We start from the raw sequence: 15,579 nt of genomic DNA, 5'->3' as shown, positions 1-15,579 counted from the left end.
TTTTGGGGATGTGCTGTGGCATAAAATGACACATGTTATCTGAGGCCATGATGTAGTATACCAGGGAAAGCCTATTGGACTGACAAGTGGATAAATACTACCCTGATTCTTGACCTTGAGCTTTCATTGAAAATTCTTGCTTAGGTTTTATCTGCCTGGTCAGTTTAGTGTCAATTCTCTGTTTTCAAAGGCTTCTGCCAGCCTGTCTGCCATTACCAATGTGGTAGATGGCTAATGAGGGTAGGTGGATTTAAGGGTATGTGGCTTTAGAGTGAGATGATGTGATCCTGTTGTGGAAAGCAGAACTTTGCCAAGAAAAACAAATGTGAATGTCCTCTATTGTGGCTTCCTACAAGAGACACAGTGAGGGCATAATTTTTGGCTCAGGACCTCTTCTAGGAGCAGTAAGCAGTGGGTGCCAGCTAAGAAGAGCAGTTGCTTCTGGTAGGTCTTTTTTTAAAATGAGAAAACTGTGGGAAGGAGATGCAGAACTAGGCATATGAGGCCAATTACAGATGTTTACTCCTATTTTCAATCGATTTTCTCCGGCCCCACTGCCAGTCAGTCTTTTACCGCTCCTCCTGCCTGTTCCCTGTGGTTATGTTGGAGAAGTCATTTCTTTGTACCAGGACTGCTAGTTTTCCGTCCATTCATAGGGCTTAAAGTTGAGTCTTACGAATTCAGAATGTTCCTATACTGCTTTGTTTTTTAAATCATCTATTTGGTTCTATCTGAAATTGCTAATTGCAGACATATACATACTGACTAGAATTTCAGGAGCACGGTTCCTCCATTCTACCTGGCCCCTGTTGATAATGACCATGGGCTGCTTTGTGAAAACTCTCATCTACATTGCTTTCTTCCCTGCAAAGGATTTTAAACCTTTTTGAACTTTGGGATGTACTGGGTGGGGAGGAGGTTCTGTATGCCTATACCCTGACTCCTGCAAGCTTTGTCCTTTTAGCTGCACAAGGGGCTTTGACAGTTTCACTCTGCTGGTGCTTACTCACAGATAGAGACCAGATTGACTTAGTGACTCAGTGTCACCTGGGGCTCAAGGGGGCAAGAGGTGTTTGGGGGTGATGGAAATGTTCTGTACATGCTTCATGGCAGATATGATAGGCGTTCTCAAAACCCATAGCATGAAGAGTGAATTTTAAGGCGTGCAGTGATTTGCTGCAGGAGACTGGGAGATGGGTGGGATGTTGAATGCGAAGATTCATCCAGTACAGGAGCCAGCTGCAATGGATGTGTGTGATCATGATAGTGAAATTCATTGTTTTCTTTTCCTTAATTTTTTATGTGTGTTTTTTACGTCACTTAATTCATCAACCATTTATTTGAGCTCCTACTAACTGCCATGTACTATTCTAGACACAGAGGATGTGCTGTGGGGGAAAAAATAAGCAAATCACCTTAGTTGCTTGCTTAGAGCTTTCTCTGCTGTGCTGATGTTAGCCCAGATATGCTCAATTTTGAGACATTGGGAATTCAAAAAAGGAGAAATAGGAAAGTTCTTCTAAAAACAAAACAACAGAATATTCAGGGATTCATAGTTTATCATAGGGAGATACTTAAAAATCATGCAATATAAAATCTGCAATGCATATTATCCCATCTGACCTCCCCAACCCTCTTTATCTTTCTCCACCCACTGTAAGAACAGTTCGAATTTTTAATGTCTCTTTTCACACAGCCTGTTAAAAGGGAATCTTTATTGCATTATTGAAAAAATTATTGAAAACTCCTAAAAAGAAAGATTTTTAGGTTAGGTTCTCTAACATTTAAATTTAGGATAAACTGTGAACAGGAACATGGAGTCCAAACCACTAATTGTGTTATTTAGAGAACAGACTACTAGGAATTACCACTAACACATCAGCAAGGAGGAAACACTATCAATAGAAAATAATTGAATTAGTTGGAGAACAGGACATTATTTCATATATATTGGTACATTGGATTCATTTTTTATTCAACAAAATGTGAGTGTCCACTAATGACCAGATAGGTACTATTGAGATTCTAAATGTATAGAAACAATCTTTGTCCTTGTCTTCGGTTCCTATCGAAGTATCTTGTATGGGATAACAGAGTGGCTACCTTCGTGTCACATGTATTTATAAAATTAGACAGTTGTACTTAGTACTTTCTTTATGAAAGTTGCTGTGCTAGGCGGCAGAGAAGTTACAAAGATGAGTGTGTCAGACGAGATAGTACTTACCCCACAAAACACTACATTTGATATCAGAAGGATGCCTGCTTTGAAAGACAAATTTAGCCTGGGAACCAGGGAAGACTTGCACCAGAAGTGAAATTTGAAGTTGGCCTTGAAGTTTATCTTCCTTTCCACTCTTTTCCTTTGTATCAATTTTGGCCCCAAAATTATTATTCTAATCATGGACAGTGTGTAAAAGAGCAGTGCCATTGATATATGTTTATAAAAAGAAGTAATTTTAAAAAAAAAAAGCGAATTGTTAGCTCTGTATGAGAACTATTCAGAAATTCCTTCTGCATTATTACCAGAATCTTTCTTTGGTGGGGGATACTGGGAATTTAACCCAGAGCAGGCACTTTACCACTGAGCTATATCTCAAGCCCTTTTTATTTTTTGAGAAAAGCTGCTTAGGGCCTTGCTAAATTACTGAGGCTGACCTCAAACTCATATCCTCCTATTTCAGCCTTCCAAGTCTCTGGGATTATAGGCATGTGCCGCCACACCTGGTTATCCAAAACCTCATACTTCCTCATGCTTGTCTAATTAAACCTGTTTTCCTTAATTATATTAATTCAAGGTTTTCAAAAATGAATTTTGAATCAATAATACATATGCGCAGTACAAAATGTAGATATTCTTCTGAAGATAATCTTTAAAAATATAAAGGCTCACATACTCATTTATTTTTTAAAAAATTGGAAACAAGCAGTAGTATACAATAAGTACTCCTTTTTGTTTTTTTCCTTGTAATAAATCCGTGCAGTCGTTTCATGGCAGGATTTGAAGCTGCTTCATTTTTTTTATTGCTACATAATCCCCAACTGACAGTACACTTATTTAACTTATCTTCTACTCGTGAGTAGAAGGGATGTTTCTAATCTGTTGCTATTAAAAACAAGGCTGTGTTTAATATCCTTATACAGATATTGTTTATTTACACTGTGAGTGTATTAACAGGATAATAATTTCCCATAAATAGACTTACTTCAAATTTTTGAGTAATATGTCAAATAACTCTCTCCAGCTATGATATAAATTTATACCCCCCAGTGTATGTGTACCAGTTTCCCCCAAAACTTGTAATTTAATCTGTCATCAGTGGTTTTTAATTTTTTCAATCTGATGTCAGATCCTTTAAAAATAAGTCTTAATTTTTGCTCTTGTATATCTTAATTAACTTCCAATATTACAACTGTATTATTTTCTATCATTTTTATTGGAATGTGCAATATCAAATCTGTACTGTTACCTAAATGAGTCATGGGCTAGTCTCATTAACATTTAGAAACTTATTTCTATGGATACAATGTATTCCTAATTAGAAATAACTGATAGATTAAACCTTAAAATGTTTTCAAAATGTTCTGGCGGGCAGTGACACACACCTATAATCTCAGTGATTCAGGAGACTGGGGTAAGAGGATCACAAGTTTGAAGCTAGCCTCAACAACTTATAGAGATCCTGTCTCAAAGTTTAGAAAAAAAAAAGTAAAAAGGACTGGGTATGTAGCTCAGTGGTAAAGCACCCCTGGATTCAATCTTCAGTAACCTCCCCCCAAAAAAATGTTTTCACAATGTTGTATATAAACATACAAACAAGACTCCATAATTTAGTGGATAACAAACTATAAAGTAATTACAAACTGTAAAGTAAGCATGCATATAACAACCATTCAGGCCATGAAATCATGTACTATCTGCCGTCCATAATCCCCCACGCCTTCCCTGGTCACAGCCCAGAGTTCCCTAGAAGTAACATTCTCATAACATTCATAATGTCCTTACTTTATAATTTGTTTCCTAAATAAGTGTCCCTAAACAATATAGTTTCAATGTGGCTGTTTTTACTGACTAGACTGGTACCATGGTTATTCTATTGTGTCTTGCTTCTGTTTCTAAACAGTTGTTTTTATAGGATTCATCCATGCTGATGTGTAGGGCTGTTCATTTTCCTTATTGTATCTACTGTATGAAATAAAATATCAAGATGTATTTATTAATCCATACTGTGCACAGAATGAGGCCATTGTGAAAATGTTGCAATGGATATTCTTGTGTGTGTGTGTGTGTGTGTGTGTGTGTGTGTGTGTGTATCCCTGTGCATGTGTAGTTTCTTTGGGGTATAAAACTAGGAATGAAGTTGCTAGGTGACAGGATGTATAAGGATATCTTTAGCTTTCCTAGGTGGTGTCAATTATTTTTTTTAAAGTACTGCTACCATATGTACACTCCTAACAGTATGGATACAATTTTCCATCTGCATCCTTACCAGTACTTGATATTGTTAGACTTCAAATTTTTGGTAAATCTGGTAGGTAAGTAATAATACCAGCTTCTGGTTTTAATTTGCATTTCTCTAATTACTAATTGAGTCAAACACCTTTTCATAGCCATATTGGGCCCTTGAGTTCTCTTTCATAATGTCCCTGCCCACATCTTTGACCTAAGTATCTAGTGGGTTGTTTGGTGCTTTTTTTTTTTTTTTTTTTTTCATGTTTTTTTAATTCACTGCTAGAAGGCTGAAACATAGCTCAATGTCAGAGCACTTGCCTAGAATGTGTGAGACCCTGGGTTTGATCTGCAGCATCACAAAAAAATAAAAATTAAAAATAAAAAAAGATAACTAAATGAATAGAAATACAAAAATGCTATAATATAGTAAGGATTAATTCCCTTCTAAGCACTCATATCTTCAGGATATTAGCCCTTTATTTCCTATTCATGTAAATATCTGTTCTCACCGTGTGACTGGTCTTTTCATTGTCTGTTTTGCATCTTGATAAACATATACTTTTATTTTTGAAGGTAATACATTGGTAAGTTAGAGACTTATGTGATGTGACATATGAATGGTTTCTTATATTTAGTATTTTAAAATATAGTTTAGAAGAGTGTAGCAACATGAAGACAATATATAATGCAGGTTTCTGTCAATTTCTAAGGATACCTCTGTTTTAATGAATGAATAAGAACTAGCTGACTATTTTTTTCATGGTATTGGAGATCAAACAAGGGCCTTGTGCATGCTAAGCAAGTGCTCTACCACTAAGCTATAACCCCAGTTCAAAAGTAGTTGATTTTAAAAAAATTATTTGTTACATTTTGCTCTGTTCATTATGAGACATATGATAGAGTTAAATTAATGAAATGTGATAGAAAAAAGATGACAAATACATTGGTTTTGTCACTTAGCTCTCTGACAAACAGATCCAAGACCTAGGAAGAAGGTCTTTACATAGTTTGCTAAACACCTGTACCCACAAGAAAACCTATCAAATCTTCATGCTGTGCACAGTCCTTATAATCCTGATCCTCTAAGTTCCTCAGCCTTCGAGAGAATTAGAAGAGGAGAAAGTCACTTCTATGTAAGCACACTTATTGTCATGAAGGCTAAGCCATTGACAGTAAGAGGGATGCAGAAAAGTTATGAAAGCAAGAGCTGACAGAGGAGTTAAAAATTCCAACACATCTCCTGCAGCTGTTTCTCCTTGGTACCTATCACCATTGCAAACTATGTAAGTATTTGTGTGTTATGTGCCTTCTCCACCAGACTTTTAAGTCCAGAAACTTGTCTGCCTCACACCCCTGTTGCATCCCCAAATCTATCATAGTGCTGACTTGTAGAAGGTACTTGATAAATATTTGTTAAATGAATAAATAAAGAACAAGCAAACACATGGTAATATGTTTGGCATTGTGGGCAAAAGAGATCTAGAAATAGAAACTGACTATAATTATGAAAATCAAAGCTCCTGGTTTGGGAAGATCAGAGATGGCTCAGCCTTAAACTTTACTAATCGGAGGCAGCATTGATGTTGGGAGTGGGAGGAAGGTCATTCTAAATGGATCAAACCACATAGGTGAGGCAGGGAGAAAGGAAAATATCAGATAAGTGTGGAGCCTGGAGTCTGTGTGGTTTTTGTGGGTATAAATGATTGGTTAGGTCAGCCCATGGCAGATGTCAAGTGTCATCAGAGGAATTTAGACTTGACTCAGTAGCACCCAAGAAACACTAGGCTTGTTTTAGCATGATGGTCAAAGAGTTACTTCTACCATCACCGTGACTCATCAGTGTACTTTTTTTCTCTCATTCTTTCTCTAGACTCAGAAGGAGTCCAGTCCACAACATTCTGAAGCTTACTTTGTACCTATCTGTGGTACTTGGTTCCTTACCTCTCCTCTTTCTCATACAGTCAGGCACCTCCTTTTCCTCTCCCATCTAACATGAAAGTGTTACCTCATGCTCCCATTGAGAACTGCACTTGAAGTTGGGCTCTTGATTCTTATTTCTTTAGATCTTCCCCAGTTGTTTTTGTCACTTTGCTTTGGAAGTCCATGACAAAAATTCCAAGACTCTTTCTCTGAATTGACTTTACCCTGAGTGACACTTTCATATTCATTCATTCTCCACATTTTTTTGCATACCTCCCACAAGCCACGCACTGTTCCAGGGTGAAAATGCAACAGTGAGACAAAACAGGTGTGTCCCAACCCTTACGAACACTGCATTTTGTGAAGAACAAGAAAGCCAACAAACAAATGTAGGACCAGAGTGCAACATAGTGAGTGCTGCTCTTACTCTTACTGCTAGACAATGCCTTGGTTTTCCTCAGTCTCAGAAGCAGAAAATAGTTTCCTTTTCTTTCAAACCAGTAACTTGATATGACTTCTCTATTTGGGGCAGAAGCAACATCATTTTCCCAGATACCCAGATTTACATCTATGGATGCATTTTTGGCCTAGTCTTTAATAGCCAGTCTGTTGCCACATCCTGGGAGTGATTCCATGAGACTTTCTGTCACATCACCCTGAGTAGACCTTCATTAGCCTACCTTCTTTCTCTCTGGGGTTTTGCCGCTCCATTTTATCTTTTCTATTAACACCAAATTCATCTTCCTAGAACATTTTTTCCACTATCTCACAGGTCTGCTGAAAGCCTTACTTAGGATAAAGTTCAGCCCCATCTCCAAAGATGTTTCTGTAATTTTCCCTCCTACATATGGTCTTTGATGGAGCTTTATGTGTTATGCACAGTTTAACATGCCTGCATTTGAGTGAACCATATGAAACTTTCACTTTTGTGGATCCAAAATGGTTGGATATGGGCAATTTATAAGTTTCAGCCTAACTTCAATTAATTATGTCTGTCTCCCATGTTACATGGTGAGTTCCTTGGCAGGTATGTCTTGGCATAATTGATGCCTGTATCTTTACTGTCTACCACAGTATCCAAAACACTAGTAAAGGATGGCAGTGGGTACCCCTGTTCCAGTTGCCCTCACTCCTACTGCTGCCACCTCCTGCACTACATATGACCTTGCCCACTCACATCCAGCTACCTTCACTGCCAACTGACTCATACCTCCTTTCTTTCTGTAAATGCTCATTACTTCTCCACATTAATCCATACCCCTACTACTACTGAGCCTCCTTTATCAGTATTGCCCCTTCCTTCTCAGAAATCAAATATATTCTTTCATATTTGAGGCACATATACGTTTTACTTTATGTTTTCACATTCAGTAACATAAAGTCTCTCTTAATAATAAGTCAAGCCCTCTCTTTTCCTGGCCCTTGCCTTTCTCCCTGGGATCCAGTACCCTAATTCTAACTGTCTGGAGCGTGCTGCACTTGGACAACCTGTTGCATTCTGCCCAACGGAACTGAAACTAGCGCCAGCACCGTCACACACCATCCCCATGATCCACGTCCTCCCCTGTATGCCCTCACATCTCTTCTTTGCTCTCTACCCTTTTCCTTGAGTAACTTTCCATCAGTTACACATCCCTCAGCCACCTGGCTTCATATTTTTATGTGATAGGTAGTGTTGCCAGGAGCTTCAAGAGGAGAAACATGTCTCCCAAACCACAGTAGCATTTTCTAGGACTTGGCATCTCCTGAGAATCCAGCCCCTTCTCTCTGATCAGGCCTCCCCCTTGTCCCTTACTATCTGCAAATCCCTCCTTTCGTATATGTTTTCTGGCACATGTGTGATGATCTTCACTAAAAGATCATGAATTCTCAACTCATCATCTCCTTTATCTCCAAACTTATACTGCTTCACCATATCTCCAAAATTATTTATCTATCCTGATCAGTTTCTAGCCTCAGGCAGGATGTGTCTGGAACACATCTTCACATTGGAATGATTGCTCGAGTCCCCTCAGTGCTTTGTGATACAGTAGCTTCTTCCAGTTCCCTGTTGTCTCCCATGGATGAGCTTTTGTTCTAGCTACCAAATTATGAGATCCATGAAGACAAGGTTCATATTTGGTACCTTGTGTTATCTGCAGCACAGAGATAGACTTAGGTACTTAACAGTAAGTGCTTACATAATGATTTTTTGAATGATATGTTTTATATGTGTATCTTCTACTTGATTATACTTATGGATTTATGTATGTCTCTAAATGTATTTCCCATGTACTCTCTAACAAGTATTCATCAGTGTGGTTTGAAAGGAGGGTATTTTGATTTCCCCTGGCCACTAGGCCCATGACCTTATAAACTAACTAGTAGTATGCTCCAAAAGTTCATGCCTATGGCTAGCACAGGTGAAGACCTTACCTGATTTCTTGACTGGACTTGCTTTTCTACTTATGTGGTGATCTTTTCTCTTATTATGAAAGACTAATCTTGCTGTTAAACATGAAAGGGGAATATATATGTGCACATACATGTGTATTTGTGCTTACATGTGAATACACACACGTTTGTACATGTATATATGCATATGTGTATATATGAAGGAAATACTCTGAAATGTAAATTCTGATTATTTCTGGTCAGTGACTTTTTCTAATTCTCTAAAATAAGATATATTACTTTTATGAGAGGCTGGGGCTGTGACTCAGAGGTAAAGCACTTGCCTAGCATGTGTGAGGCTATGGGTTTATTTCTCAGCACCACATATTAATTAATTAATTAAAGGCATATTGACAACTAAAAATTTTTTTAAAAAATATATTACTTTTATGAACAATAACAACAACAAAAAACCCTAATAGATGCATTTCTTTAAAGGATAACAAAGGACAAAATTATTAGATGGTTACTGATGTCTACTCTCTGCATGAACCAAGGTTTCCTTCCTGGGGAACAGGGTGATTCACTTCTCCTCAGATTGGAGAAAGTGACCAGAGATTTGGCTTGTAGGATGGGTCAAGGTTTTAAGCTGAGAAACTGGTGATGAAGGTCAGGAGCCTTGAGCTCTGGAAGAAAAGAGAAGGGAAATCCAGGAGGCGGGGGCAGGGGTGGGGGCTGTGGCAGTGGGAGGGGCCCATAATGCTTCAGAATCTTTGTCTGAGCTCAGCTGTTTGGAGATGTATGGGAAAGGTGAGAGGACATCTGAAAAGCACTTTCAAGTTTATGAAGAGATGTTATAAAAAGATATGCCATGGGAGAAAGAAAAACCAATTTTAACTGGTTCTAGCCCCAGTTAGTCCAGAAAAGGGAGTTTGCAGAGTGACATGGGTAGGGACATTGGAGCCTAGGTCAGGAGGCACAGAGGACCTTGGTAGGGAACTCAGTTACCACCCGCTAGGCAGTAGGGTTTCGAGTAGGAGGCAGCTCATTGTGAGGCCAAGACATCTCTCCCTACCCCTTCCTCCTCAACCACAGCCTAAGGACAGAGGGAATGCTTTTCAATAAAGAGGCTGTTTCTAACCTTTCAAATTTGGAACAAAAAAGTTACATGGAACAAATATTTTCAAGGATATTTCTCCCAGCTGCATAGGTCCAGAGATCTTCAGAGGGTTCCCTGAGCAGAGGGAGAAATGAAAAGGGAAAAACAGGGAGACTGAATATTACTGGCTGAGGCTGCTTTCTTGAGGGGTGTTGAGGAGGTGGGAGTGCCTGGCCTGTTGCTGGAGAGCAGCTTAATGGGGGGATGTCTCTCTGCACCCCTCTGAGGCCTTCCTACCTCTCACTGAACTGCTCAGCCAGTCACTCCTTACCCACCCCTTCCTCACAGGAAGCAGGATGAAGAGCCCTGGGCAGGGAGGGCCAGGGGTGTCAGGGTGAGCAGCAGTCATGTCTAGATCCCGAAGGAGAACTTCAGGCAGAGCAGGATGCATGAAAGAACAAACAGCCAGTCAAAACCATCAGTCCTTGGACGAGCTGATATGAAAATGTTTCACAGTGTCGATGTCTTCTCTTTATGCTCCGTTCAATATTTCTGCTGCCGTGTATCTCGTTTTTAATTCTGATCAAGGAGACTTTCCCATCTGGGCTCTGGTTAGAGGTGGAGATGTTTGGAGATGTAGATATTAACTCTAAGCCAGTTAATATGGTATTTGCAGAGTTCTCTGTGTGTAATGGAGGAACATAGAGCATACAAAGTCCCCACCAAGAACAAACTCCCCTCCCCAGCTAAAGGGAGAGATACAGTCCTTTCCCTGAAAAGTCACTGGTGAAATTGGGCAGGCAGAGAGAACACACGGGCTTCCTGCAGGAGCCATCCAGAGCATGCTTGACAGCAGCTGCCTTTCTGACTGAACCCCTAACGTGAGGCTGACATTTTGCGTTTACTCTCGATCCTCCCAACAATTCTTCAAGGTAGGTATTATTTTCCTCATTTTGCAGATGGCAGATTTTATGGGATATTGTACCTCATAGAGGTGAATAACTTACCCAGGGTCACACAACCAGAAGATGCAGAGCTGGACTTGAGCCCTGGTGTTACTGAGGTCTTCTATGCTCACTGCCTTCCACCAGCGAGGCCCTCTAAAGAACACCATTGTATCAATCAGGCAGAAACATACAGTGTAACATTTTTGGCCCAAACAGTATAAATTCTCTCATTTTCCCCACCTGAATGAAACATTCCTAAGTTTAAAAACCAAGACCAGCCCATGTCCTGTGTATATGTATCAGTTGTTCTCTGTCTTTTGTGCCTGGGGAGCATGACGAGTCAGGGATTTGATTTAGCGGAGGCTGCTTATCATTACTTAGCCACAGGAGTAGCAGTTCAGGCACATCCCTGCCTCAGTGGTTTCCTCTGTGAGAATGAAATATTGGAAACAGTCAACTGAAGAGCCACTTAAAAGTCTGTTGCAAAGTAGCTGCCTCAAATTCTTTGTGGAACAAAAAAAGAGTATAACTCTATCACATAATAAATATGTTCCTGATTTGTGACTAATTTTAACTTGCTGGACCTCTAATGGTGTCTCCCATACACCTGGTGACTGCAGACCATCTCTATACAGTTTAGGAAGTTCTATTATAAGAAGCTATTGATAGGACAGGGCCTACAATATGTTAAGTAAAAGTAGGGCGAAATGGGGGAATCTCAAAAAAGCTCCCCCAAAAGAATGCTGAGGTCTGGTTAATAAAAGCCACTATCTTATAAAGTGGTCCTCCCTGATTCTTACCGCTTGTGAAAATGCCAAAGATGAGTGCTTCTGGGCAGCGTGTGCTGAGTTATATATGCAGAAACCAGGTTTTCTGTGGGTGGAGTAGCTGGGACAAAGGTGTCTACACCAAATTCCAAACCAGGTGACCCTTAGAATTACCAAGAAAATATTTCAAAAAGCTGATCCCAGGCCTTATGCTGTCCTACAAAACAAAGCCAATATAGAGTGATTGAATGTGTGAATTCTAAACTGAGAGCTGTTTTCTAAATAAGAAAGATCATTGGAAAGTTTGTTTTAAAAAATGTAATGGTCTCTTTTTCACATTTCTACTTAAACTTCTACAAGTTCTACCAGTTAAAGTTTTTCTACCAGTTCCTTGCCTTAAGCCAGATTTTTAAAGTCATCTCAATGAGGTTATGAATGGCTGTCATTTTTAAAGTTAAAAGCTATGCATTGGTATTAACTATTATTTTAAAGTACCAGCTTTGTAAATATATATGTGCTTTTTCAGGTTTTCAAGGAACAAATTTTCAGTTTACCTAAATGGGGGTATTTCTTGGGTGTTTCATACATCAACCATCAGTAGATTGCATGTGCACAGAGACAATCACAACTTGACGTTTCAAAGGATATAAGAAATATTCTATAAAACCTAACGAATATGAATAATAAAGTGACCCAAATCACTTTGAGTTAGGTTCTAAGGCATCAGGAAGATCTTTATGTGATGGATACTTTTAAAGACCTTTAGAATCAACCATTATACAGATGCCCAAAGGTTTAGCAGATGGATTCTCCTTTAGAAGAGGTAACGTACAGCAGAGGTTAAGGACAGTTTTAAAGTCAATCAAATCTCAGTTCAGATCCCACTACCCTCCCAATGCACTTGCCATTTGTGTGATCCTGGGCGGGAACTCTCTAGGCCCCAGCCTGCAAAATGGTTGTAATGCAGATGATGTGAAATGATACATGTATACACTCAGCACTTTGCCTGGCACATGGTAAGCACTCAGTAAATGTTCAACTACTAAGAAAACAAAAATATTTTTTAAATTTTCTCTTTCAGAATTTTAATTACTATATGAAAAGCAGACTATCATTCAATATTTATAAAACTATTAAATTTTGACATTCACATAAATTCTACAGATCTTACAGCACATTTATAAACTAACCTGGGAATGACAGCAAATTATGGTATAAGGGATAGTGAATTCCACCTCCCATATTCATGTTAGTGTGACATTTGCAAAGGAAAATATAGTTTAAAATTGTGAAGCCCTTTTCCCCCTAGTGTAAGTGACCTCAGTGGGCACACAAGTCCCTTGGCCGTGAGTTACGTTACACATTTATGTGTACAGCTCCTGGCTTTCTTCAGAATCTCATCTCCCTTCTGAGCCCTAAGTTTCCCCTACCTTTCTCAAATCTCAGGGTAACTACAGTTCCACTTGATGCTGAAGTGTCTTCTCTAACATAATGAACAGTTTTTGCCTGGATGGAGTTCTTACTGAGAGAATTTCAAATTGATTTTCTCATTTCTATATAGCAACTATGATAGCATTGAGCCCCAGTCAAATATGATAGAGCTGAGCCTTGGTCAAATATGAAATCATACTCCAATTTATTCTGAACTTTTCTCTTGGCTAAGAGCCATTACTATTTAGAATATTTCTCTCCTCCAATGGTACTAGAAGTTGACTTTCTTTGACGGGTCATTTTTGCAGAGAAACATTCATTCTGTAGAAGGCTCAGTAGAGATGGTGTGAACCACTCTGGAACATGGAAGTTACGTCTCCAGCATAGTGTCCCCACTTGCTCACCTGCCCACTCAGTAATTCACTCCCTCATCCAGCTTGTAGTCTGCCCAAACTAACCACCTGTCATAGAAAAATTATAGATTGCCACATGTCATGGGCCCTAGCCACACTTGAAACCATGAATTATAAGTCATTACTGCTATATATATCTACTACATCTATGGGTGAACTTTTCTCAGTTTCTTTCCTCCAATTGAAAATTATACCAAGACTTGTTGGCAGGGCATAGGGCCCTAAGAGAGTTTAAACAAGAAAACCTAGTAAAAAGGGTATGAAAATAAACACTACTGATCACTACCTCTAGGGTTCTTCTTTAACATATTCCTATTTATACTATTCCTGGCTCTACTCCCACTTGTGTGTCTGGGATGTTGGAAAGCCACTGCAGGACTGGTCTACAGGGATCTAAGTGTTGAAAGCGTATGGATTTGAATTCTGACAAAGTTAGCAAAAGTGGCCAACCAGTGATCCTCATCTGGATCCTGGGCCTGGTTGGCTTCTGAACATTCAGACCAAGGAATGACTTATATAGTGCTCTGCTTCCTCCATGTCCTCTTTGGAAAGAATGATTGGGTGTATCCATCTTGCATTGTGTGCACTGAGTTACTAGAAATACACAGGTTTCATTGATGATTTAACTCTGTTTTCTATAAAGGGCTATGGGATCTCATGCAGATTTTTGCAAAGTTATATGCAAATCACAGAGCCCAGCCCTTTTCTTAACAGGATGGCAACCTTGTTCCTCGGTGGCACCTGGGACCTGGAGATCCTTTCTCCACTTACGTTTAGCGCGCAGCCTGGGACTTGTCCCTGCAGCTCACCGGGTTAGCCGTGGCGCCGTTGGGACCTCCCACCAAGAACTCCAATCACCCACCTCTCTTGAGACTGCTCTGGCAGGGCTGGTGTGGGGTGCAGCCTTTGCTCAGAGGGCAACAAGATCCAAGCAAAATCTGCCCACCTGGGCCATGGGGTCACCCTTCGGGCTTCCCTGCTTCTCTACTGGGTGCAATTTGAGGTTGCTGAGCTTCTCTCCAAATCCTAAAATGGTGGGGCAATAGGGACCTGTGAGAGGCCCCATGGCCCAATGCCCTTCCCCAACTCCCATTCTGACCACCAGGTACCCCCAGGTCCTTGCTGCCCAAGGTCTGCAGCATGAATGGACAGGTTAACTAGAGGGACACACTTGTCTCTGGAGTTTTTCTCCAGGTGGAACTTTTCTATGAACAGTGGCTCCCAATTTGGTAAAACATCATTCTAATCTAGCTTGCCTCCCCCATGTCATGAGAACAAGGGAGGAAGCGGAGATGGTTTATGGGAGACAAGGCAGGGGTTAACTATAGCCTTTCCCAAACGTTGCCAGCAGCCACTTCCCCAACCAGATTGCTACTTGCTTCAACATCCCCAGATTTGGTCATGTTTTCTGGCTCTTCCTTCCCTCGCTCCCTTCTGAGGGCTTTAGGACAGAGACCACCCTCCAGCCTTCATTTTCTTCAGGATACCTGTTTGGGGGGTGGGTGGGAAGTGTGAGAAGATGTAAATGAAACAAAATGGCCACATGTTAATAATCGTCAAAACTAGATGATGGGTTCATGATACCATTCTTCCCACTTTTGTATGTGTTTGCAATTTTTCATAATAAAAATTTTTTTAAAGTCTTCCATGACACTCAAGAGAGAGAACCCCAACCCCTAACAGAGTTTCACAGAAACCCCACACCAAGCCAAGAGGCAGAGATGAGTTCATTTCATATATATATATACTCATTTTATAACCTTTTTTTTAAGGCCCACTGCTTTATTTTCAATAGACTAAATCTTGTTTCTAAGAGGTCCTGAAGTTGGGCTCCCTTCCCAGGCTGGGTGATGGGGGAGGGCAGGGTAAAGGGTCCTTAAAAGTTTACACTTCATGTATCTCACAATCTTATTGTGAGGCTGTGACTTGTTCAGTGTTCTGAACTTTGCGAAGGATACGTGCTCTCAATGCAAAGTGTCATTCTCTGGAATTGCACCTGGCTCAGGAAAGGATTGTCTTTGTACTTGAATATAAATCCAATGGAGAACCTTAACACGGGCATTTGCATGACCGAGAATTGCTGCTGTCTTTTTTTTTCCCCGTATGTCACTTTCTTGAATGTGTTCTAATAAAATGATTCTAAAGCAGGCTCTTGATATACAGTGATTTATAAAATACT

General features: G+C 39.9%; 1 protein-coding gene across 2 annotated transcripts in view; it reads left to right on the top strand.

Moving 5' to 3' along the window:
• Window positions 1-14,613, top strand: part of LOC114093319 (kalirin) — a 450,305-nt gene extending 435,692 nt beyond the window's left edge. For both annotated transcript variants that reach the window (XM_071615264.1, XM_071615263.1), the window contains exon 34: window positions 14,115-14,613. In XM_071615264.1, coding sequence (XP_071471365.1) covers window positions 14,115-14,177 — 63 coding nt within the window. In that variant the 3' untranslated portion in view covers window positions 14,178-14,613. The remainder of the gene's footprint in view (window positions 1-14,114) is intronic.
• The last annotated feature ends 966 nt before the right edge of the window (window positions 14,614-15,579 follow it).

Source organism: Marmota flaviventris, chromosome 8 (genome assembly GCF_047511675.1).
Source record: "Marmota flaviventris isolate mMarFla1 chromosome 8, mMarFla1.hap1, whole genome shotgun sequence".
NCBI classification, from domain to species: domain Eukaryota; kingdom Metazoa; phylum Chordata; class Mammalia; order Rodentia; family Sciuridae; genus Marmota; species Marmota flaviventris.
This window is presented reverse-complemented; position numbering and strand designations above follow the sequence as displayed.